Genomic DNA, 25,321 nt, shown 5'->3' with positions numbered 1-25,321 from the left:
GGCCGGGCCCGCGGCGCCCGCAGCTGCAGTAAGTTGAAGCTAAAGGCTGCGATCCCGCAGGTGAGCGCAGGTGAGCCGGGCGCATGTGGGGCGGGCCAGGACTGCTGACTGACCCCAAGCCGTCTGGTTCCCGGCTCCTCCCCCTTCCATTGTGGGTTGTTGTTTTTTTTTTTTCCCTTGAGACAGGGTCTCCCTCTGTCCGGTAGGCTGGAATGCAGTGGCATCCGGATGATAGCTCACTGCAGTCCCGACCTCCTAGGATCAAGGCATCCTCCCACCTCAGCCTCCCGCATAGCTGGGATTACAGGCCTGCGCCACCATGCTCAGCTAATTTTTTTTCTTTTTTCTTTTTTTTTTTTTCTTTCTTTCTTTTTTTTTTTGTAGGGACAAGGTCTCACTATGGTTTCCCAGGCTGGTCTCCAACTCTTGGACTCATGCGATCCTCCCACATCAGCTTCCCAACGTGCTGGGATTGCAGGCGGCAGCCCCCGTGCCGCCAGGGTGGTCTGTTACTCAGCACCAAAACAACCTGGGCCGACTTTCATTTCCTGTCAACAGCCCACGTGTTAAGACCACAGCCTCCTTGGAGTAGAACCTATGTTCCCTAAACTGTGGGATGGAGGGTGATTTTAGGTTACACTTATGAGGTGTGAAGTAACATCCAATGACATCATGAGAAAGTTATTAGAGTCTGGGTTCTCTTACAATTCTGAGTAAGCCAAGGAGAGTCAGTTTGGTGATTACATGACATTAACACCTCTTTTAACATTTGCTAATCTTTTTTTTTTTTTTTTTTTTTTTTGAGAAGGAGTTTTGCTCTTTTCGCCCAGGCTGAGTGCCGTAGCGGGATGTCAGCTCACTGCAACCTCCTCCTTCCAGTTTCAAGGGATTCTCCTGCCTCAGCCTCCCGAGTAGCTGAGATTGCAGGTGTCGTGCCCGGCTAATTTTTGTATTTTTAGTAGAGACGGGGTTTCACCATGTTGGCCAGGCTGGTCTCAAACTCCCGACCTCGTGATCTGCCCACCTCAGCCTCCCAAAGTGCTGGGATTACAGGCGTGAGCCACCGCGCCCAGCCTTACTAATTCCTATTTTTAACAGAGACCTTGGAGCTCAACCTACTCTAAGCCATAGCATCTAGCTAAGACTTAAGTTGGTTCGTTCAATGTTTTTATTTTTACATTTATCATTGCCTTAGGGTACCTGCTACTGGTTTTCTATTTATAATAATGATACGTAAAGTCTCCATTCTTCTTCTTTTTTTTTTTGAGACGGAATCTTGCTTTGTGGCCCAGGCTGGAGTGCAGTGGCGCGATCTTGGCTCACTGCAAGCTCCGCCTCCCTGCAAGCCCCGCCTCCCGGGTTCACCCCATTCTCCTGCCTCAGCCTCCCGAGTAGCTGGGACTACAGGTGCCAGCCACCATGCCAGGCTAATTTTTTTGTATTTTTAGTAGAGACGGGGTTTCACCGTGTTAGCCAGGACGGTCTCGATCTCCTGACCTTGTGATCTGCCCGCCTCAGCCTCCCAAAGTGCTGGGATTACAGGTGTGAGCCACCATGCCCGGCCTTTTTTTTTTTTTTTTTTTTTTTTTGAGACAGAGTCTCACTCTGCCTGGCCCAGGCTGGAGTGCAGTGGTGCAATCTCGGCTCACTGCAGCCTCCTCCTCCCGGGTTCAAGCGATTCTCCTGTCTCAGCCTCCGGAATAGCTGGGACTACAGGCATGGGACACCACACCTGGCTAATTTTATATTTTTAGTAGAGACCAGGTTTCACCATGTTGGATAGGCTGGTCTTAAACTCCTGACCTCAGGCGATCCACCAGCCTCAGCCTCCCAAAGTGCTAGGATTGCAGGCATGGGCCACTGCACCTGGCCCTCCTTTTTTCAATATATGTATTTTTTAAAGTGAGTTAACTTCTTCTTCTTCTTCTTCTTCTTATTATTATTATTAATTTTTTTTTTTTTTTTTTTTTTTTGAGATGGAGTTTCGCTCTGTCACCCGGCTGGAGTGCAGTGGTGTGATCTCGGCTCACTAAAAGCTCAGGCTGGTCTCTAACTCCCGGGTTCACGCAATTCTCCTGCCTCAGCCTCCCAAGTAGCTGGGACTACAGGTGTCCGCCACCACGCCCGGCTAATTTTTTGTATTTTTAGTAGAGATGGGGTTTCATAGTGTTAGCCAGGATGGTCTCGGTCTCCTAACCTTGTGATCCACCCTCCTCGGCCTCCCAAAGTGCTGGGATTACAGGTGTGAGCCACTGCGCCTGGCCTTATTATTTTTTAAGACTGAGTCTCGCTCTGTCACCCAACCTGGAGTGCAATGGCGCCACCTCAGCTCGCTGCAACCTCCGCCTCCCGGATTCAAGCGATTCTCCTGCCTCAGCCTCCTGAGTAGCTGGGATTACATAGGCGCATGCCACCAGGCCTGGCTAATTTTTGTATTTTTAGTAGAGACAAGGGTTCACCATGTTGACCAGGCTGGTCTCGAACTCCTGACCTCAGGTGATCCACCTGCCTCGGCCTCCCAAAGTGCTGAGATTACAGGGATGAGTCACTGCGCCTGGCCCTCCTTTTTTCAATATATGTATTGATTTTTTAAAGTGAGTTAACTTATTTTTATTTTCTTCTTGAGAAAAGTTCTCACTCTGTCATCCAAGCTGGAGTGCAGTGGCATGATCTCGGCTTACTGCGACCTCTGCCAAGTGAGTTAATTTACATATAAAGATTAATAATAGTACATGTGATATTTGGAAATGGGAGGGGAAAAAATCCCAACGGCATAGAATTTGGGACCTGAGATTGTTTCCCCACTCCCAGTTTTTGCTCTGCCTGTTTTCTTTGCCTGGAATGATTTTTCCCTACTCCTAGGTGTGATTGTCAAAATATGTAACCTATATTTTGGGTTCATATTTTGGATTCATATTTGGCTCAGTGGCTCGTGCCTGTAATCCCAGCACTTGGAGAGGTTGAGGTGGGTGGATCATTTGAGGTCAGGAATTCGAGACGAGCCTGGCCAACATGGTGAAACCCCGTCTCTACTAAAAATACAAAAATCAGCCAGGCGTGGTGGTGGGCGCCTGTAATCCCAGCTATTTAGGAGGCTGAGGTAGGAGAATCACTTGAACCCAGGAGGCAGAGGTTGTAGTGAGCTGAGATGGTGCCACTGCACTCCGGCCTGGGCAACAAAGCAAGATTCCGTCTCTAAATAAATAAATAAATAAATAAATAAAAATATTTAGAAGACATCAAAAAAATATATATATATATATACACGTATACATGACCGCCACCCCCTCCCTGGGGGCGGCTTCTCCCTGATGCCATCACAAACCCTCCTGCTCTACTGGTCTCCCTAGATTCCCAAGTGATTGTGCCATCAGACCCCCTGGGAGGGGCCCCCTGGGAGAGGCAAGGGAGGGGCCAGCCAAAGGTCAGTCCAGCACTAAAGGATCCCCACCAAGGGCCGTTCACCTGCCCCGGGAACTCAGAACACACATGACTCGCCCCACTTGAGCTCAGGATCCCAGCATTACGCGGGGCACGCTGAGCCCCAGATGTTCCTAACCCCTTTCCAGCACCCTCCATCCTTGCAGAAGCAGCCACCATGCCAGTCTCTAAGTGCCCGAAAAAGTCGGAGTCCCTGTGGAAGGGGTGGGACCGGAAGGCCCAGAAGAACGGCCTGCGGCGCCAGGTCTACGCTGTGAATGGCGACTACTATGTGGGCGAGTGGAAGGACAACGTGAAACACGGTGAGTGGGACTCCAGGACGGGCGGCCAGAGTGGGGTCGTAGCCACAGTGGGCAACAGGGCCAGGAAGGCAGCGTGCAGAGCTCACTGGGGATATGAGATGTGTCCCCAAGGCTCCCCCAGGATGAGTGCTGGCCCAGGCCAGCTGGGGGCCTCCACATGCTGGGGCTTCTGAACAAACTCAGCCCTGACTTCAACAGAGTGAGGGTCTCAGGACCAGCAGTGGACAGAGGGTCTTGAGAAACTGGCCTGTCCCCGGGGCTCTGGGACCTAGGGGGCTCAATTCCTGCCTTCTGAGACTTGGGTTAAGCACTGGGCTGGCTGGCAACAAGAAAAGACAATCCCCCCGAAACCAGCTTGCCGCGGGGTTCTGGGCTTTGCATTCATCTGTGATGCTCTGCAGAGGGCTGAGCTCCAGGCACAAGGGAGGACCCCCTACTCCATCCCCCGAGGAGGAGGAGCCGGGGCTCAAGTCTGACCAGCAGGGGGCAAAGGGGTCCTGTTAATACAAACTAAATCCTGATTGGGGGAAAAAAAGAAAGAAAAAAGGCTTTTATTTTTAAATGTGGTACTGCTGCTCACTCCAGTCTTGCAATTCCAGACTGTGTACTCTTTTTTTTTTTTTTTTTTTTTGAGAGGACAAGGCCTTGCTCTGTCTCAGAAAAACAGGCTGGAGTGCAGTGGTGCCTTGAGATCCTGCAGCCTCAAGATCCGGGGCTCAATCCTCCTGTCTCAGCCTCCTGAATTGCTGGGATTACAAGTGGGAGTCACTGTGCCTGGCTAGATTCTGTGCTTTTTTTTTTTTTTTTTTTTTTTTAAGACGGAGTTTCACACTTGTTGCCCAGGCTGGAATGCAATGGCACGATCTTGGCTCATCACAACCTCCACCTCCTGAGTTCAAGCGATTCTCCTGCCTCAGCCTCCAGAGTAGCTGGGATTACAGGCATGCGCCACCATGCCCGACTAATTTTGTATTTTTAGTAAGATGAGGTTTCTCCATGTTCGTCAGGCTGGTCTCGAACTCCCGACCTCAAGTGATCCACCCGCCTTGGCCTCCCAAAGTGCTGGGATTACAGGTGTGAGCCACTGAGCCCGGCCCGATTCTGTGCTCTTAACCACCCTGCTCTCCTGCCTTGCTGGGTTAAGTGCTTTGGAGTCAAATAAACCCGGGTTAGGATCCCAGTTCCAGGCTGGGTGAGGTGGCTCACATCTGTAATCCCAGCACTTTGGGAGGCGGAGGCAGGCAGATCACCTGAGGTCAGGAGTTCAAGACCACCTTGGCCAATATGGCGAAATCCCATCTCTACTAAAGAAATACAAAAATGGCCAGGCGGAGCCACGTGCGGTGCGCCACTGCACTCCAGCCTGGGCGACAGAGCGAGACTCCGTCAAAAAAAAAAAAAAGTGCCTGAGTGTATTTTTCAGTTCTTGTGGGTGGCATATGTTGTGGACAGAGCCCTGTACACTGCACAACCCAGCTGTACTGCAGAGCAGTTGTGAAGCTTCAGGTAAGTCATTTCCCATTCACTGGATCTTGGCCTCCCTATCTGTGACGGGACAGTGGGCTTCCATCTGTGTGAGTCCTGCCATCCCTTAGACCTTGGAGGTGTAGACCTAACGCCGATGGGTCAGGGGCTGTAGAAAGCAGACATCAGAGAACTGAGGCCCCCTCTCTTCAAGACACATGCTTTGACCAAGCTTAAGTGAGTTGCTGTGGTATAAGCAGATCGGAAGCAGTCAAGACAGTCGTCACAGAAGTTGAGGACAGAGTGGCCTGGTGGATCCCCACACCGCTCATTCATTCACTCCACAAACACTTACTGAGCTCCCAATCCATTCCAGGCCCTGTGTGGGGCATCCAGCGTAATCCTAGCCCTCAGGGAGCTTACTGTGTTGCAGAGAACCTGCCCAGGAAGGTAACATGCTCATTTTACAGATGAGGCACATGGCGCTCAGAGAGAGGAAGTAACTTACTCAAGGTCAAGGGGCTACAGGTGGTGGCATCTGGATATGAAGGGGACCAGAGAGGAGACATGAAGGAGCCATGAGAACACAGAGAGTGGGAGAGGTGATGTTCCAGCTGAACCAAACAGGAGGTGAATAAGTTCACCAGGGAGGGGGCATGCCTGCTAGGCAGTGCAGCCAGAATTGGGGGATGCTCTGGAGGACTAAGAGGGTACTGGGCATGGCAGTGCATACCTGTAGTTCCAGCTACTCAGGAGGGTGAGGCGGGAGGATTGCTTGAGGCTAGGCATTGGAGACCAGCCTGGGCAACGTAGCAAGACCCCATCTCTGCAAAATAGAATACTTTTTTTTTTTTTTGAGACGAAGTTTTGCTCTTGTCACCCAGGCTGGAGTGCAGTGGCATGACCTTGACTCATTGAAACCTCCTCCTCCTGGGTCAAGCCTGATTCTCCTGCCTCAGTCTCCTGAGTAGAATTACAGGCATGTGCCACCACACCCAGCTAATTTTTGTATTTTTAGTAGAGACGGGGTTTCACCATGTCGGCCTGGCTGGTCTCAAACTCCTGACCTCAGGTGATCCGTCTGCCTCGGCCTCCCAAAGTGCTGGGATTACAGGTATGAGCCACCGCGCCCGGCCTTAGAAAATAGAAAACTTGGGCCAGGCGCGGTGGCTCAAGCCTGTAATCCCAGCACTTTGGGAGGCCAAGACGGGCGGATCACGAGGTTAGGAGATAGAGACCATCCTGGCTGACACAGTGAAACCCCGTCTCTACTAAAAAATACAAAAAACTAGCCGGGCGAGGTGGCGGACGCCTGTAGTCCCAGCTACTCGGGAGGCTGAGGCAGGAGAATGGCATGAACCCGGGAGGCGGAGCTTGCAGTGAGCTGAGATCTGACCACTGCACTCCAGCCTGGGCAACAGAGTGAGACTCTGTCTCAAAAAAAAAAAAAAAAAGAAAGAAAGAAAAGAAAACAGAAAACTTAAGGAATTAGCTAGATATGGTGGTATGCTCCTGTAGTCCCAGCTACTCAGGAGGCTGAGGCAGGAGGATTGCTTGAACCCAGGAGTTAAGAGAGGCTGCAGTGAGCCATGATTGCGCCACTACACTCCAGAGTGAGACCTTGTCTCAAAAGAAAAGAAAAAAGAAAAAGAAAAAAGGAAACTGGAAACCAGTGTGGTTGCAATAGAGTGAGCAAGGGGCGAGAGCGGGCAGGTCAGTAGCACCAACCATATAGGGTCTCACGGGCTGTGATAACATTTGCCTTTATCCCAGAGGCAAGCAGCAAATGGCTTAAAAGTGGGGGCTGGACAGGCACAGTGGTTCACGTCTGTAATCCCAGCACTTTGGGAGGCCGACACAGGCAGATTATGAGGTCAGGAGTTTGAGACCAGCTTGGCCAACACAGTGAAACCCTGTCTCTATTTAAAAAATACAAAAAATGAGCCAGGCATGATAGCACATGCCTGTAATCCCAGCTACTCGGGAGGCTGAGGCAGGAGAATCGCTTGTATCCAAGAGGCAGAGGTTGCAATAAGCCGAGATCGCGCCACTGCACTCCAGCCTGGGCAATAGAGTGAGACTCTCTCTCAAAAAGGGGGGGGTGCCATGCTTGGTCACTGCTTATATCCTCACCATCCTAACACCCGGCGGGGAGGGGTGCACCAATATATGTAGCATGAATAGTGAGTCCACATGAATTAGGAATAACCGAGTTCATACCGACTTCACAATTTGTATTGAGTACCTACTATGTGCCAGGAACTATGCTAAACTCTGTGGAAATGTAGCAGTGAAGAAAACAAAGATACCTGTTCTTATGAAGCGTATGTTTAGCAGGGCTAGACCAACAACAAATGATAAATATAATAAGTAAATAATAAACTATGTTAGAGGTGGTAGGTATACATGTATGAAAACAGAAAAACAGAATAGGGTAATCTGAGTTTGCAGAATTAAATGGTGGTCTCAACTCAGTGAACAGATGAATTCTGTCAAGACTTGGAGGAGAGGGCCAGGCACGGTGGCTTACGCCTGTTATCCCAGCACCCTGGGAGGCCGAGGTGGGTGGATCACGAGGTCAGGAGATCGAGACCATCCTGGCCAACATGGTGAAACCCTGTCTCAAGTAAAAATACAAAAAATTAGCCGAGCGTGCTAGCGGGAGCCTGTAGTCCCAGCTACTCGGGAGGCTGAGGCAGGAGAATGGTGTGAACCCGGGAGGCAGAGCTTGTAGTGAGCCAAGATTGCGCCACTGCACTCCAGCCTGGGCAACAGAGCCAGACTCTGTCTCGGGGGAAAAAAAAAAAGAGACTTTGGAAGAGAGGGAGTAACTGAGTGGATGTTGGCAGGGACTAGGATAGAAGGTGGCATGACCAGCGGGAGCAGAGGAACATACCTGGGGTGTTCAAGGAACAGCCAGGGGGACGGTGTGGGTGAAACAGTGAGGAAGAGGGGAGGTCAGAGAGGTTGAGGGCTGGCAGGCCGTGGTGGCTCACGCCTGTAATCCCAGCACTTTGAGAGGCCGAGGTGGGCAGATCACTTGAGGTCAGGAGTTCCACAACAGCCTGGCCAACGTGGCAAAACCCAATCTGTACTAAAAATACAACAAATTAGCTGGGTCAAGTGGTGAACGCCTGTAATCCCAGCTACTAGGGAAGCTGAGACAGGAGAATCACTTGAATCCGGGAGGTGGAGGTTACAGTGAGCCAAGATCATGCCACTGCACTCCAGCCTGAGTGCCAGAGCAAGACTGCCTCAGAAAAAACAGGCCCAGCGTGGTCCCTCATGCCTGAAATTCCAGCACTTTGGGAGGCCGAGACAGGCAGATTGCCTGAGGTCAGGAGTTCAAGACCAGCCTAGCCACCATGGTGAAACCCCATCTCTACTAAAAATACAAAAATTAGCCAGGTGTGATGGCAGGTGCCTGTAATCCCAGCTACTCAGGAGGCTGAGACAAGAGAATTGTTTGAACCTGGGAGGAGGAGGTTACAGTGAGCTGAGATCGTACCATTGCACTCCAGCCTGGGAGTTTCCAAGAGTGAAACTCCATCTAAAAAAAAAAAAAAAAAAGTTGTGGGCTAAAGAACGGTAGTCAGATCATACAGGACCCTGTCAGCCACGGTAAGAACTTTGGATTTGACTCTGTGACACAGGGAGGATTTACAGCAGAGGAATGACATGATCTGATTCATGTCCTGTAACACCCATGCTGGCTATTTTGTTGTGAATGAGGTGGGGGCAGCAAGACCCCTCAGAGGCCCTTGCAGACATCCACGTACGAGACGACAGCGTCAGCAAATCAGGAGAACGAAGCACCCCATAAAAGCAAATTATTAGAAAGGCAGGAGTGGAGCCAACCTCAGGGAAGGCTTAGAACAACTTCTCCATCTTATTTCTGCTTCTCCCTGGCTGGCCTTTTTTTTCTCTCTTCCTGCAAGTATACCTCTGCATGATACACATGTCTATCAGCATCTTAGTGACAGGATGGAGGAATCCTCTTCACTTCCTGATCTAGTTTCATTTTGTTTGAGACAGAGTTGTGCTCTATCGCCCAGGCTGGAGTGCAGTGCTGCCATCTCGGCTCACTACAACCTCCGCCTCCCGGGTTCAAGCCATTCTCCTGCCTCAGCCTCCCAAGTAGCTGGGACTATAGGTGCGTACCACCATGCCCAGCTAATTTTTGTATTTTTAGTAGAGACAGGGTTTCACCATGTTGGCCAGGATGGTCTCGATCTCCTGACCTCATGATCCACCTGCCTCAGCCTCCCAAAGTGCTGGGATTACAGGCATGAGCCACTGTGTCCGACCTGTTCGTTTTGAGACAGAGTCTCACTCTGTCCAGGCTGGAGTGCAGTGGTGCAGTGTTACTCACTGCAGCCTCTGCCTCTGAAGTTCAAGCAATTCTCCTACCTCAACCTCCTGAGTAGCTGGGATTACAGGCACGCACCACCACACCAGGCTAATTTGTGTCTATTTAATAGAGACAGGGCTTAACCATGTTGCCTAGGCTAGTCTCGAACTTCTGGCCTCAAGTGATTCACCTGCTTCAGCCTCCCAAATTGCTGGGATTACAGGGGTGAGCCGCCGTGCCCAGCCTTAGGTCTCCAAATCTTGTACATCTTATAACAAAAAGTATGCACCCTTTGACAGAACATCTCCACATTTTCCCCACCCCACCAGCCCCTGGTAACTGCTATTTTACTGTTTCTATGAGTTTGACTTTTTTAGATTCCACATACAAGTAAAATCATGCAGTATTTGTCTTTCTGTGCTTGGCTTAATTTCACTTGGCATAATGTCCTCCAGATTTATCCATGTTGTCACAAATGGCACGTTTTCTTTCTTTCTTTCTCCCTTTCCCTCCTTCCCTTCCTTCCTTCCCCCCTCCCTCGCCCTCCCCCTCTTTCTTCCTTTCTTGGAGTCTCACTCTGTCACCCGAGCTGGAGTGCAGTGGTGCGACCTCGGCTCACTGCAAACTCCACCTCCCAGATTCAAGTGATTCTCCTGCCTCAGCCTCCAGAGTAGCTGGGATTACAGGCGTGTACCACCACGCCCAGCTAATTTTTGTATTTTTAGTAGATACCAGGTTTCACCATGTTGGCCAGGCTGGTCTCGAACTCCTGACCTCAAGTGATCAGCCTGCCTCGGCCTCCCAAAGTGCTGGGATTACAGGCATGAGCCACTGCTCCCAGTCCCCATAAGATTTTATTTTATTTTTTTGAGATTGAGAGAGAGAATCTCACTCTTGTTGCCCAGGCTGGAGTGCAATAGTGTGATCTCGGCTCAGCTCACTGTAACCTCCACCTTCCAGGTTCAAGCAGTTCTCCCACCTCAGCCTCACAAGTAGCTGAGATTACAGGCACCCACCACCACACCTAGCTAATTTTTTATATTTTCAGTAGAGATGGGGTTTCACTGTGTTGGCCAGACTGGTCTCAACCTCCTGACCTCAGGCAATCCACCAGCCTCAGCCTCCCAAAGTGCTGAGATTACAGGTGTGAGCCACTGCACCCAACCCCCCCATAAGATATTCTTATACCCATTTTACAGCTGAGGTATCTGAGGCTCAGAGAGACCCAAGGAATTAGCTTACTTGGTTAAGGTCACAAAGCTCAGAAGGAAAATGTTGAATTTGTTGCTGGGTTACCAAGGACCCAGACTTGAATTGGCCAATATAGGTACTCCACAAATATTTTATTCATCCTTTCATTAAATATGTATTAAGCTGGGTGCAGTGGTGTGTGCTTGTATTCCCAGCTCTTCAAGAGGCTGAGAAGGGAGAATCTCTTGAGCTCAAGAGTTCAAGACTAGCCTGGGCAACATAGCAAGACCCTATCTCTAAAAGAAAGAAATGCCTGGTGTGGTGCCTTGTACCTGTAATCCCAGTACTTTGGGAGGCCTAGGCAGGAGGATTGCTTTAGCTCAGTAGTTTGAGACCAGCCTGGGCAATATAGAGAGACTCCACCTCTATAAATTTTTTTTTAAAAATTAGCCAGGTGGAGTGGCATGCACCTGTGGTCTCAGGTACTCAAGAGGCTGAGGTGGAAGGATCATTTGAGCCTGGGTGGTTGAGGCTGCAGTGAGCTGTGCACGTTAGCATAGGCAATACAGCCAGTCCTTTCCTATCTAAAAACAAAAAAGAAAAAGGCCGGGGCAGTGGCTCATGCCCGTAATCCTAGCACTTTGGGAGGCCGAGGCAGGCGGATCATCTGAGGTTGGAAGTTTGAAACCAGCCTGACCAACATGGAGAGACCCTGTCTCTACTGAAAATACAAAATCAGCCGGATGTGGTGGTGCATTCCCGTAATCCCAGCTACTAGGTGGGCTGAGGCAGAAGAATCGCTTGTACCTGAGAGGTGGAGGTTGCAGTGAGCCAAGATCGAGCCATTGCACTCCAGCCTGGGCAATGAGTGCAAAACTCTGTCTCAAAAAAAAAAAAAAAAGTCTGGGCATGGTGGCTCATGCCTGTAATCCCAGCATTACAGGAGGCCAAGGCAGGTGGATCACAATGTCAGGAGTTAGAGACCAGCCTGGCCAATATGGTAAAATCCCATCTCTACTAAAAATACAAAAATTAGCTGGACATTGGGGCAGGCGCCTGTAATTCTAGCTACTGGGGAGGCTGAGGCAGGAGAATCTCTTGAACCCAGGAGGCGGAGGTGGCAGTGAGCTGAGATCACAACACTGCACTTCAGCCTGGGTGACAGAGCAAGACTCTATCTCAAAAAAAAAAAAAAAGTTAACAGGTATTAGTCACCTACAACATGCTATTGGGGGAACCCCCCGCCCCGATATTCAACGTGGGTTCTTTTCCATTTCGCTAAGCATCGACTGGTCTGTGAAATAAAGGGAAAGAGTACAAAAGAGAGAAATTTTAAAGCTGGGTGTCCAAGGGAGACATCACATGTCGGCAGGTTCCGTGATGCTCCTGAGCCATAAAACCAGCAAGTTTTTATTAGCGACTTTCAAAAGGGGAGGGAGTGTACAAATAGGTTGTGGGTCACAGGGATCACATACTTCACAAGGTAATAAAATATCACAAAGCAAATGGAGGCAGGGCGAGATCACAGGACCACAGGACGGGGCGAAATTAAAATTGCTAATGAAGTTTCAGGCACGCATTTTCATTGATAACATCTTATCAGGAGACAGGGTTTGAGAGCAGACAATCTGTCTGACCAGAATTTATTAGGCGGGAATTTCCTCATCCTAATAAGCCTGGGAGCGCTACAGAAGACCGGGGCTTATTTCATCCCTTCAGCTTCGACCGTAAAAGACAGCCGCTCCCAAAGGGGCCATTTAGAGGCCTACTCTCAGGGGCGCATTCTTTTTCTCAGGGATGTTCCTTGCTGAGAAAAAGAATTCAGCGATATTTCTCCTATTTGCTTTTGAAAGAAGAGAAATACGGCTCTGTTCTTCCCAGCTCAGCAGCAGTCAGAGTTTAAGGTTATCTCCCTTGTTCCCTGAACATTGCTGTTATCCTGTTCTTTTTTCAAGGTGCCCAGATTTCATATTGTTCAAACACACATGCTCTACAAACAATTTGTGCAGTTAATGCAATCATCACATGGTCCTGAGGTGACATACATCCTCCTCAGTTTACGAAGATGATGGGATTAAGAGATTAAAGTGAAGAGGCATAGGAAATCACAAGGGTATTGATTGGGGAAGTGGTAAGTGTCCATGAAATCTTCACAATTTATGCTCAGAGATTGCAGTAACGACAGGTGTAAGAAATTATAAAAGTATTAATTTGGAGAACTAATAAATATCCATGAAATCTTCACAATTTACATTCTTCTGCCATGGTTTCAGCCGGTCCCTCGGTTCAGGATCCCTGATTTCCCGCAAGAACATGCCAGGCACAGTTTTGTTTTTTTGTTTTTTTTTTGAGATGGAGTTTCGCTCTTGTTTCCCAGGCTGGAGCACAATGACGCCATCTCGGCTCACTGCAACCTCCGCCTCCCAGTTTCAAGTGATTCTCATGCCTCAGCTTCCTGAGTAGCTGGGATTACGGCTAATTTTTATATTTTTAGTAGACACAGGGTTTCACCATATTGGCCAGGCTGGTCTCAAACTCCTGACCTCAGGTGATCCACCCACCTCAGCCTCCCAAAACGCTGGGATTACGGGCATTAGCCACTGCGCCCAGTCTCCAGGCACAGATTTTCAGTGCAGTGAACAAAACAGACCAAAGTCTGTGCCCTCCTGCAGCTCACATTCTCCTGGAAAAGACAGACATGTGACACCAATCAATAAACAAAGAGAATTACCTCTGGCCGGATGCAGTGGCTCATGCCTGTAATCCCAGAACTTTGGGAGGCCAAGGTGGACGTATCACTTGAAGTCAGGAGTTTGAGACCTTCCTGGCCAACATGGAACCCCATCTTTACTAAAACACAAATTAGCTAGGTGTGTTGGCTCGCGCCTATAGTCCTAGCTGCTTTGAATGCTGAGTCAGGAGTATCTCTTGAACCTGGGAGGCAGAGGTTGCAGTGAGCTGAGATGGTGCCACTGCACTCCAGCCTGGGTGACAGAGAGAGATGCTGTCTCAAAAAAAAAAAAAATGAAACTTTCTTGGCCTTCTCCTGGGAATTGGGTGTCTAGGATGATGCGCAGAGCCTGTCCCAGCTCTCAAGATTCATCCAGTCAGGGACCCCTGAGGCTCAGGCAGGCACACCACCCCCACCCCTGGGCGGCCACGTCTGTAGCATTGCCCATCTGTGTGTCACCAGGGAAAGGAACACAGGTCTGGAAGAAGAACGGAGCCATCTATGAAGGGGACTGGAAGTTTGGGAAGCGCGACGGCTATGGCACCCTCAGCCTTCCTGATCAACAGACAGGAAAATGCAGGAGAGTCTACTCAGGCTGGTGGAAAGGTGATAAGAAATCGGTGAGGAGGGCTGCCAGCCAGGCTCTGTGTGTGTGTGTGTGTGTGTGTGTGTAGGGGGAGCCGAGAGAGGCCGGGGAGAAAAAAGAGGGGAGGTCTACAGGGAGGAGGACAAGGTTGTGGTGCGCGTGGGAGAAGGAAGGGGTGGAGGAATTGCAAAGTTTCTCAGAACAAAATCCAGGAAACAGGAAGCAAGAGAAGGCCAGGGAGGAGCTCACAAAACCCTGTGGTTGCAAGGAGCCAGCCGGGCTTGTAGGGACAAAATTGCCTCCACCCTCTTCCCCCTCGCTTCCTGGCTTTCTTTTCCCCAGGCATCTCTTTCTGAGAATCTCCCTTCTGCTGGGACTGGATAGAAGGGGAGGTAGGAAAAGTGGGAGCAAGAGGGCAGAGGACAAGAGAGGAGCGTCCCGAGGGGCCGAAGCCAGCCAGAGGCACGTGCTCAGCCCAGAAACACCCAAGCTGGGCACAGGTTACCTCCACCTACTCCCACCAGTGTGGAGGAATCCTCACCATCAGTCATGGAGACACAATAATAAACAATATTGCAACTGAGCAACTACTATCGTGAGCCTGAAACACATATTTAAAAAAATTTTTTTTTTTGAGACAGAGAGTCTCGCTGTGTTGCCCAGGCTGGAGTGCAGTGGTGTGATCTTGGCTCACTGCAAGCTCCGCCTCCCAGGTTCATGCCATTCTCCTGCCTCAGCCTCCCGAGTAGCTGGGACTACAGGCGCCCGCCACCATGCCCAGCTAATTTTTTATATTTTTAGTAGAGACAGGGTTTCACGCCTGGTCACCATGCCCAGCCTGAAACACATATTTAATATTCAGTTAACTCTCACAGCAACAGCTCATCATCATGATCATGCCCGTTTTATTGATAAGCAAACAAGCTTGAAGAGATGAGGTGTCTTGTAACTGCCCAAGGGGTTCACCTTGCCCACGCCTGGCCCTGAGTTGTATTATTTCTCAAATCGGTCTCCCCGAACATTCTGGCTGCAGAGGTTTTAAGGATAACTTGAGGGCCGGATGTGGTTTCTCACACCTGTAATCCCAGCACTTTGGGAGGCCAAGGCAGGTGGGTCACGAGGTCAGGAGATCGAGACCATCCTGGCTAACACAGTGAAACCCCATCTCTACTAAAAATACAAAATAATTAACTGGGCGTGGTGGCGGGCGCCTGTAGACCCAGCTACTCAGGAGGCTGAGGCAGGAGAATGGTGTGAACCCGGGAGGCGGAACTTGCAGTGAGCCAAGATCCAGCCTGGGCGACAGAGCGAGACTCTGTCTCAAAAAAAAAAAAAAAGGATAACTTGGTGGGTGGGGGAAAGACAGTGAGCCCGGCGTGCTGATTGGTCAGAGATGAAATCACAGGGAGTCAAAACTATCTTTTTGCCCTGAGTTTTTGGGTGGGGGCCACAAGATCACATAAGTCAGTTTATTGATCTGGGTGGTGCCAGCTGATCCATCAAGTGCAAGTTCTGCAAAATATCTTCAGCACTGATCTTAGCAGCAGTTTAGGGAGGGTCAGAATCTTGTAGCTTCCAGCTGCATGACTCCTAAACCATAATTTATAATCTTGTATTTAATGTTAATCCTACAAAGGCAATGTAGTCCCCAGGCAAGAAGGAGGTCTTTGGGAAACGGCTGTTACTGTCTTTGTTTAAACTATAAACTATAAACCAAGTTTCTCCCAAAGTTAGTTCAGCTTAAGCTCAGGAATGGACACGGACAGCTTAGAGGTTAGAAGCAAGATGGAGTCAGTTAAGTTAAATCTCTTTCACTGTCTCAGTCGTAATTTTGCAAAGGCAGTTTCAGTCTTGCCTGGAGTCACACAGCTAGCAAGTGGTAAAGCCCAAGGTTTCGTATTCTCTGCTCCCAAATTGTTTATTGGCAAAGTAGGAAGAGAAAGCCCCAAATAACCAGTTTACATAGAATACGGTGTTAGGGCCGGGCGTGGTGGCTCACGCCTGTAATCCCAGCACTTTAGGAGGCCGAGGAGGGCAGATCACGAGGTCAGGAGATCGAGACAATCCTGGCTAACACGGTGAAACCCTGTCTCTACTAAAAATACAAAAAATTAGCCGGCCGTGGTGGCGGGCGCCTGTAGTCCCAGCTACTCGGGAGGCTGAGGCAGGAGAATGGCGTGAACCCGGGAGGCGGAGCTTGCAGTGAGCGGACATCACACCACTGCACTCCAGCCTGGGCGACAGAGCGAGACTCCATCTCAAAAAAAAAAAAAAAAAAAGAATATGGTGTTAGGGTGTTAGGAGGGATGTTTTCACAGGGTGCCCTGAGGAAGATCATTAAGCCCAGCCTAGAGAATTCAGGGCAGAAGGCTAGGCACAATGGCTCACGCCTGTAATCCCAGCAATTTGGGAGGCCAATGGGGGTGGATCACTTGAGGTCAGGAGTTCGAGACTAGCCTGGCCAACATGGTGAAACCCCCGTCTCTACTAAATAAAAATACAAAAAAACTAGCCGGGCATAGTGGTGTGCACCTGTAGTCCCAGCTGGGGAGATAGAGGCATGAGAATCGCTTGAACCCGTAAGGCAGAGGTTGCAGTGAGCTGAGATCGCGCCACTGCACTTTAGTCTGGGCAAGAGAGCAAGACTCCATCTCAAAATAAATAAATAAAACTATATAATAATAATAATTAGCTAGATGTTGTGGTGCACATCTGTAGTCCCAAATTCTCAAAAGGCTGAGGCAGGAGGATTGCTTGATCTCAGGAGGCTGAGGCTACAGTGAGCTATGGTGGTGCCACCACACTCCAGCATGGACAACAGAGCAAGACTTGTCTCAAAAAGAGAGAATTCAGGGCAGGCTTCCTGTAGGAGGTGACACTAAAAGACGCTAGGAGTTAACCAGGAAAAAAAAAGGAAGAAAGATGGGAGGCGGCCGGGCGCGGTGGCTCAAGCCTGTAATCCCAGCACTTTGGGAGGCCGAGACGGGCGGATCACGAGGTCAGGAGTTCGAGACCATCCTGGCTAACACGGTGAAACCCCGTCTCTACTAAAAAATACAAAAAAAAAAAAACTAGCCGGGCGAGGTGGCGGGCGCCTGTAGTCCCGGCTACTCGGGAGGCTGAGGCAGGAGAATGGCGTAAAAACCCGGGAGGCAGAGCTTGCAGTGAGTTGAGATCCGGCCACTGCACTCCAGCCTGGGCGACACAGCGAGACTCCGTCTCAAAAAAAAAAAAAAAAAAAGAAAGATGGGAGGCAAAAAATAGCAAAGGGAAGGAGATGTAAAACAGCAGAGTGTGTCTGCCCTGGGGCAGGATTGAGGAGAAGAGTTGCAGGGGCCCTCAGGGATATGTGGGAAATCAGGATTTTGAGGAGTAGATGTGGCTTCTCAACCCAACCTCCTCAGGTGTGATCTGCAAACAGACCTTGTTTCCCTGCTGTTGGACACTAAGTGTGGTGTTTTTTTGTTTTTTGTTTTTTGTTTTGAGACAGTCTCTCGCTCTGTCGCCCAGGCGGGAGTGCAATGGCGCTATCTTGGCTCACTGCAACCTCCGACTCCTGGGTTCAAGCAATTCTTCTGTCTCAGCCTCCCAAGTAGCTAGTATTACAGGCGCCGGCCACCACACTCAGCTAATTTTTTGTATTTTTAATAGAGACAGGGTTTTGCCATGTTGGTCAGGCTGGTCTCAAACTCCTGACCTCAGGTGATCCACCCGCCTCGGCCTCCCAAAGTGCTGGGATTACAGGCGTGAGCTACCGCGCCAGGCTAAGTATGGTATTTATGTTCATTTTTCTGGGTCAAAAGAAGAGTTGGAGGGGGGCGAGCATGATCAGATGGGCGATTTTTTTTTTTTTTGAGACAGCGTCTCACTCCATCACCCAGCGTACAGTGCAGTGGCAGGATCTCAGCTCACTGCAACCTCCATCTCCCAGGTTCAGATGATTCTCCTGCCTCAGCCTCCCGAGTAACTGGGATCACAGGTGCCACCATCACGCCCAGCTAATTTTTTGTATTTTTAGTAGAGATGGGGTTTCACCATGTTGGCCAGGCTGGTCTCAAACTCCTGACCTCAAGTGATCCACCCACCTCAGCCTCCTAAAGTGAGTCAGCCTAGATGGGCGATTTAAAGAATCCTCTGGCGCTGTAGGGGCTGCATGATGCATGGTGGGGTGGGGATGAGAGAAGAGAGGGTAGGTCAGTGAGAAGGGAGTTTAATGGCCAGCTGCATGGAGGCGGCTGCAGAGGGACAGAGAGAAACAGAGCATGGGGAGATCCTTCAAGACATTATCAGCAGGCACTGTGGCTCATGCCTGTAATCCCAGCACTTTGGGCGGCTGAGGCGGGCGGATCACTTGAAGTCAGGAGCTCAAGACCAGCCTGGCCAACATGGTGAAACCCTGTCTCTCCTAAAAATACAAAAATTGGCAGGACGTGGTGGTGTGTGTCTGTAATCCCAGCTGCTCGGGAGACGGAGGCAGGAAAATCACTTGAACCCGGGAGGCAGAGGTTACAGTGAGCCGAGATCACACCACTGCACTCTAGCCTGGGTGACAGAGCGGGGCTCTATCTCAAAAAAAAAAAAAAAAAGAAGACACGATCCTCCGCTAAAACACGACCCTCCGCTTGGACGTAGGGCTGAGGAAGAAGGAAGAAGCTGGGGCGTGTGGCTCTGGGGGTGCCTGGGAGGACAGCAGGCTTTCTTGGTTTGGCGGGTGGGGGAGCCTGAGTAGTAGCATCTTGGTGGTTTCAGGGTTATGGGATCCAGTTTTTCGGACCCAAGGAGTATTATGAGGGTGAGTGGTGTGGCAGCCAGCGCAGCGGGTGGGGCCGCATGTACTACAGCAACGGCGACATCTACGAGGGACAGTGGGAAAACGACAAGCCCAACGGGGACGGCATGCTGCGCCTGAGTGAGTACCCCGCCCCCGCCGGCCCCGCCCACATGACCACGCCCCCGGCAGCGAGCTGGCCACGCCCATCTGGTCCCACAGAGACAGGCCACACCCCACACTCTTGTCCCACACTGGCCCTTGTGTCAATGTGGGACAAGAGAGGAAGAGGACCCTATCCCTCCCCTCAGTCACAAAAGGTCACATATATATGATTCTATTTGTATGAAATTTTTAGAACACATAGAGACAGAAAATAGACTAATGGTTGCCTAGGACTATGGGAATGGTGACGTTAGCGGGTGTGGGGAATGGCTGCTTAATGGGCACGGGGTTTCCTTTTGGGGTGACTAAAACGTTTTGAAAGTAGATAGAGGTAATGGTTGCACAGCATTGTGAATGTAATAAATGCCACTGAACTATACACTTCAAAATGGTCAACTTATGTTATATGAACTTATATCTCAATTTTTAAAAAAAGGCCGGGCGCAGTGGCTCACACCTGTAATCCCAGAGCTTTGGGAGGCAGAGACGGGCAGATCATAAGGTCAGGAGATTGAGATCAGCCTGACCAACATGGAGAAACCCCATCTATATTAAAAATACAAAAATTAGCTGGGTGTGGTGGTGGGCACCTGTAATCCCAGGTACTCAGGAGGCTGAGGCAGGAGAATCGCTTGAACCCGGGAGACCAAGGTTGCGGTGAGCCAAGACTGGGCCATTGCATTCCAGCCTGGGCTACAAGAGCGAAATTCCATCTGAAAAAAATTTTAAAAAACATTTAAAAATAATTAAAAGAATAAAAACAGACTGGGCGCGGTGTCTCCTGCCTGTAATCCCAGCACTTTCAGAGGCCGAGGCGGGTGGATCACCTGAGGTCAGGAGTTCAATACCAGCCTGGCCAACATGGAGAAACCCCATTTCTACAAAAATAAAAAAATTAGCCAGGCATGGTGGCACGAACCTATAATCCCAGCTACTTGGGAGGCTGAGACAGGAGAATTGTTTGAACTCAGGAGGCAGAGGTTGTCACTCAGGCTGGAGTACTGTGGGGCAATCTCAGCTCACTGCAGCCTTAACTTCCTGAACTTAAGCCATCCTCCCACCCCAGCCTCCTGAGTAGCTGGGACTATAGGTGCACACCACCATGCCCAGCTAATTTTTTAAAAATTGTTTTTGCAGAGATGGGGTCTCACTATATTGCTCAGGCTGGTCTTGATCTCCTGGGCTTATGAGCCTCCCATCTTGTCCTCCCAATATGTTGGGATTTGCACGGAGCTCTGGAAGAGCGACCCCTGGGGGTCTAGTTTAGTTTGGTGTACCCTGCACCACACCTCCCTGTCCTTTCCCCCCAGAGAACGGGAACCGCTACGAGGGCTGCTGGGAGAGAGGCATGAAGAACGGGCCGGGGCGTTTCTTCCATCTGGACCACGGCCAGCTGTTTGAAGGCTTCTGGGTGGACAATATGGCCAAGTGCGGGACGATGATCGACTTTGGCCGTGATGAGGCCCCTGAGCCCACTCAGTTCCCCATTCCTGAGGTGGGCAGCCCTCACCAGGGCCCTGTAGCCACACCCAGACAGAGACAGAAGCCAGCACCCCCAGCCATGCCCAGCCCAGACCTGCCAGGCCAGCCCAGCCCAGACAGGGAACAGACAAGGTTTTGTTTTCAGTCAGGGCATCCCTAGCAAGAGAGGTGGCTCCTGATAAGGCTGGCAGCGCCCCACCAGGCAGGCAGCACCCGTTAAGGCTGGCAGCCTGGGCCCTCCATGTTCTCCAAACCAACTTCTTGGTATTTCCCTCCAGGTCAAAATCCTAGACCCTGATGGTGTGCTGGCGCAAGCCTTGGCCATGTTCAAGAAGACAGAGGAAGGAGATTGATGCCAGGTAAGAGGTGGGCACGCCTGCCACGTTCTGATGTGGCTGAGGCTGCTCCAGGGCCTGGAACAATGCACAGATCTCCCGAGGTCTCCAAAGGGCTTGGGGTAGGGGAGCGGGGGAGCAAGATCAGAGAGGGCAGGCTTCTTGCCTCCTACAGTCCAGGTGTCCTTTTTGACTCTTCCTTTTCAAAACCCCTTTTGGCCGGCCATGGTGGCTCTTGCCTGTGATCTCAGTACTTTGGGAGGCCAAGGCAGGCGGATCACTGCAGGTCAGGAATTCAAGACCAGCCTGGCCAACGTGGTGAAACCCTGTCTCTACTAAAAATACAAAAATTAGGCCGGGCGCGGTGGCTCAAGCCTGTAATCCCAGCACTTTGGGAGGCCGAGACGGGCGGATCACGAGGTCAGGAGATCGAGACCATCCTGGCTAACACGGTGAAACCCCGTCTCTACTAAAAAATACAAAAAAAAAAAAAAAAACGCCGGGCGCGGTGGCTCACGCCTGTAATCCCAGCACTTTGGGAGGCCGAGGCGGGCGGATCACAAGGTCAGGAGATCGAGACCACGGTGAAACCCCGTCTCTACTAAAAATACAAAAAATTAGCCGGGCGCGGTTGTGGGCGCCTGTAGTCCCAGCTACTCGGGAGGCTGAGGCAGGAGAATGGCGTGAACCCGGGAGGCGGAGCTTGCAGTGACCCGAGATCGCGCCACTGCACTCCAGCCTGGGCGACAGAGCGAGACTCCGTCTCAAAAAAAAAAAAAAAAAAAAACTAGCCGGGCGAGGTGGCGGGCGCCTGTAGTCCCAGCTACTCGGGAGGCTGAGGCAGGAGAATGGCTTAAACCCGGGAGGCGGAGCTTGCAGTGAGCCGAGATCGCGCCACTGCACTCCAGCCTGGGTGACAGAGCCAGACTCCGTCTCAAAAAACAAACAAACAAACAAACAAAAAAACCAAAAATTAGCCAGGCATGCTGGCAGGCATCTGTAGTCCCAGCTACTCGAGAGGCTGAGGCAGGGGAATCGCTTGAACCCGGGAGGTCTCCATCTTGCAGTGAGTTGAGATCACACCACTGCACTCCAGCCTGGGTGACAGAATGGGACTCTGTCTCAAAAAAACAAAACTCGCTGGGCACAGTGGCTCACGCCTGTAATCCCAGCACTTTGGAAGGCCGAGGTGGGTGGATCACGAGGTCAGGAGCTCAAGACTAGCTTGGCCAAGATGGTGAAACCCCATCTGTATTAAAAATGCAAAAATTAGCCAGGCGTGGGGGCAGCCACCTGTAATCCCAGCTACTCAGGAGGCTGAGGCAGAGAATTGTTTGAACCCGGGAGGTGGAGGTTGCAGTGAGCTGAGATTGTGCCACTGCACTCCAGTCTGAGCAAGACTCTGTCTCAAACAAACAAACAACAAACAAAAAAAAAACATTTCACTGAAGACCAGTATATTCCAGTCCTGCTCGAAACCTTCTGTTTGCACCCTGGGCCACATAACTGGGCTGGGCACGGGGTTGAAAGGAGGTGGTCTGGCTTCTGAACACCCTTGAGTAAGGCAGTTGGCCTTCAGCCTCCATTTGCACATCTGTCCAGTGGGGTCTTGTCCAGTCCAAGCCCTCCTGAGCACGATGTGAGGGTTTGAGGAGAGGACACTGGTACAGAGTCTTTCAAATGCCAGCTCCACTATCCCCCTCTCCCCTGCAGAGAAAAAAAAAAACACTTCAGGAGAAATTCGAGCCTGCGTCACCTGATCGCTCAGACCAGTGCGGCTCTGTCTGGAGGAGTTAGCAGCGGCTCCCAGCGTGCCCCTGGCACCCTCAGAGGGCCCCTCACTCCCCCCAGCACTGGGTCGTTCCTTGCCAATAGGAAGGCTGGTGCTTCTCTCCCAGGCTGGCCTCAAGACGCTCTTCATTCTCTGATCTCATCCTGGAGTGCATGAGAATAAAGAATAACCAGGTGGTGTAAGCCTGGGCCTATGGAGTAAGGATGGGGCACTCGACGGGGCTCAGGAGGGGTTTCAGGTTTAGAAGAGGGAAGACCTGCCTTGGCTGGGCTGCCTGGGCTTAGCTTGGGGGAGTAAGGGCAGGTCTTAGGCCAGGTGCAGCGGCTCATTCCTGTAATCCCAGCACTTTGGGAGGCCAAGGTAAGAGGATTGCTTGAGGCCAGGAGTTCGAGATCAGCCTAGGCAACATAGCAAGACCCTGACTCTACAAAAAAAATTTTAAATATAAAAGAAAGGAAAAGAAAAAGAGAAAGAAATGGCAGGTCCTCTGTGAGATAACCCAGATAACCCAGAGAGAAGGTCTGCATCCTGCCACACTGGCTGCCAAGATTTGAGACTATAAAATTTCCTGACCATTTCTCAACCTAACACAGGGCTCTCAACCTTGAAATCCCATGGAAACGTTACAAAGTTGTGGAAGCCCAGGTCCCATGCCCAGAGATTCACAGATTCACATCTAATTCATCCGGGCTGAGGCCTGAGCTTTCAGAAAATTCCCCAGGTAATTTTTTTTTTTTTTCCAGTAGTCTCCCTCTGTTGCCCAGGCTGGAGTGCAGTGGTACGATCTCGGCTCACTGCAACCTCTGTCTCCCAGGTTCAAGCAATTCTCCTGCCTCAGCCTCCCGAGTAGCTGGGATTACGGGTGCACACCACCACACCCAGCTAATTTTTGTATTGTTAGTAGAGATGAGGTATCACCATGTTGGTCAGGCTGGTCTCGAACTCCTGACCTTGTGATCTGCCCACCTCGGCCTCCCAAAGTGCTGAGATTACAGGAGTGAGCCACCGAGCGTGGCCTTTTTTTTTTTTTTTTTTTTTTTTTCTGAGACGGAGTCTCTCTGTCACCCAGGTTAGAGTGCAGTGGCACAATCTCAGCTCACTGCAACCTCCACCTCCCTGGTTCAAGCAATTATCCTGCCTCAGCCTCCTGAGTAGCTGGGATTACAGGCCACCATGCCCGGCTAATTTTTTGTATTTTTAGTAGAGACAGGGTTTCACCATGTTGACCAGGATGGTCTCGATCTCCTGACCTTGTGATCTACCCGCCTTGGCCTCCCAAAATGCTGGGATTACAGGTGTGAGCCACTGCTCCCAACCAAACAGGGCAACATTCTTGAGAGATCAGATGTTCTCTTGCATAATGGGCAGGTGAGCTCTGGAGTCACACTGCCTGGGTGTGAATCTCGGAGCTGTGTTTTCTTGGGGATGTCACCCAGACTGTTCTGTAGGTCTCCTCACTTGCAATATGGGGCATTAACAGTACTTGCCACCTGGGGTTACTGTGGTTAGTTACTGTGAGGATGAGATAAGGCGGTGGTTTTTAACTGTGGGTAGGATTTTGTCCCCCCTCAGCCCCACTCTTTCTTGGGGACATTTGGCAATGTATGACATTTTTGATGTCACAACAGGCAGGAAGAAGGTTACTGGCATTGAGTGAGTAAAGACCAGAGATGTTGTTAAGCATGGTGCAATGTCACCATGCTACCAAAAAAAAAAAAAAAAAAAATCAGCACCTGTAATCCCAACTACTTGGGAGGCTGAGGGAGGAGAATCGCTTGAACCTGGGAGGCAAAGGTTGCAGTGAACCGAGATCGCGCCATTGCACTCCAGCCTGGGTGACACAGCGAGACACACCATATATAAAAAAAAAAAAAAAAAAAAAAAAAAAGGTTGAAAAACCCTGAAATACCACGATTCTAGCTAAGAACTCAGCAAGAGGCACATAGCACATAGTAAAGCCTCAATAAACACCACTGACCTTACTGAGGTTCTCTCTGCCCCCTAAGTCATAAGTGGGTGGCCTCACCAAGGGTGTGGTTCTCAGTCTGTACCTCTGGCACTGGGAAGCCCCGCCTGGCCACCCTAGAATGCACAACTAATCATAACTTCCAGATACGGAGCACTCACTCTATTCCAGGCCCTGTGCTGACAGCTTCGCGGCAAGCATTCTCTCCTGGGACTCCCCAACAACAGTGAGGTGTCTTGCTATTCCTGCCATTTTAGAGGAGGAAACTGAGGTTCAGGGAGGATCACAAGTCATCAAGCTAGTACTGTGCTTAAACTTAGGTCTAGCTGCTCTAAATATGCAGGAGAGTGTATATAAAGGGTTACCATTTAAAAAAAAAAGTAAGGAACGGGCATGATGGCTCATGCCTGTAATCCTAGCACTTTGGGAGGCTGAGGCAGGTGGATCAAGAGGTCCGGAGTTCGAGGCCGGGCGCGGTGGCTCAAGCCTGTAATCCCAGCACTTTGGGAGGCCGAGACGGGCGGATCACGAGGTCAGGAGATCGAGACCATCCTGGCTAACACGGTGAAACCCCGTCTCTACTAAAAAATACAAAAAACTAGCCGGGCGAGGTGGCGGGCGCCTGTAGTCCCAGCTACTCGGGAGGCTGAGGCAGGAGAATGGCGTGAACCCGGGAGGCGGAGCTTGCAGTGAGCCGAGATCGCGCCACTGCACTCCAGCCTGGGTGACAGAGCCAGACTCCGTCTC

The 25,321-nt window shown here is 50.6% G+C and overlaps 1 protein-coding gene across 2 annotated transcripts; it reads left to right on the top strand.

Annotated features, from left to right (window-relative positions):
• On the top strand, positions 1-20,840 carry MORN3 (MORN repeat containing 3). Of its 2 annotated transcripts, none has more exons than XM_028830006.2 (6): positions 1-70; positions 3,588-3,743; positions 13,943-14,100; positions 18,816-18,975; positions 20,310-20,494; positions 20,760-20,840. In XM_028830006.2, the coding sequence occupies exons 2-6, from the start codon at positions 3,599-3,601 to the stop codon at positions 20,832-20,834; spliced, it is 723 nt and encodes a 240-aa protein (XP_028685839.1). In that variant the 5' UTR covers positions 1-70; positions 3,588-3,598; the 3' UTR covers positions 20,835-20,840. The 2 variants fall into 2 exon arrangements, with proteins under 2 accessions (XP_028685839.1, XP_028685838.1); XM_028830005.2 differs by having other exon boundaries at positions 50-70; positions 3,570-3,743.
• The last annotated feature ends 4,481 nt before the right edge of the window (positions 20,841-25,321 follow it).

This window comes from Macaca mulatta, chromosome 11, assembly GCF_049350105.2.
Source record: "Macaca mulatta isolate MMU2019108-1 chromosome 11, T2T-MMU8v2.0, whole genome shotgun sequence".
In the NCBI taxonomy this organism is placed as follows: Eukaryota; Metazoa; Chordata; class Mammalia; order Primates; family Cercopithecidae; genus Macaca; species Macaca mulatta.
Note: the sequence above shows the minus strand (reverse complement) of the source record. Positions and strands in the feature narration are given on the sequence as shown.

What these genes read in the sequence shown, in the direction of transcription:
- MORN3 (XM_028830006.2), top strand. Translation starts at nt 3,599, where the DNA reads ATGCCAGTCTCTAAGTGCCCGAAAAAGTCGGAGTCCCTGTGGAAGGGG. An exon ending in GAAGGACAACGTGAAACACG is followed by an intron (nt 3,744 to 13,942) that starts GTGAGTGGGACT and finishes GTGTGTCACCAG; the next exon opens with GGAAAGGAACACAGGTCTGG. An exon ending in GGACGGCATGCTGCGCCTGA is followed by an intron (nt 18,976 to 20,309) that starts GTGAGTACCCCG and finishes CTTTCCCCCCAG; the next exon opens with AGAACGGGAACCGCTACGAG.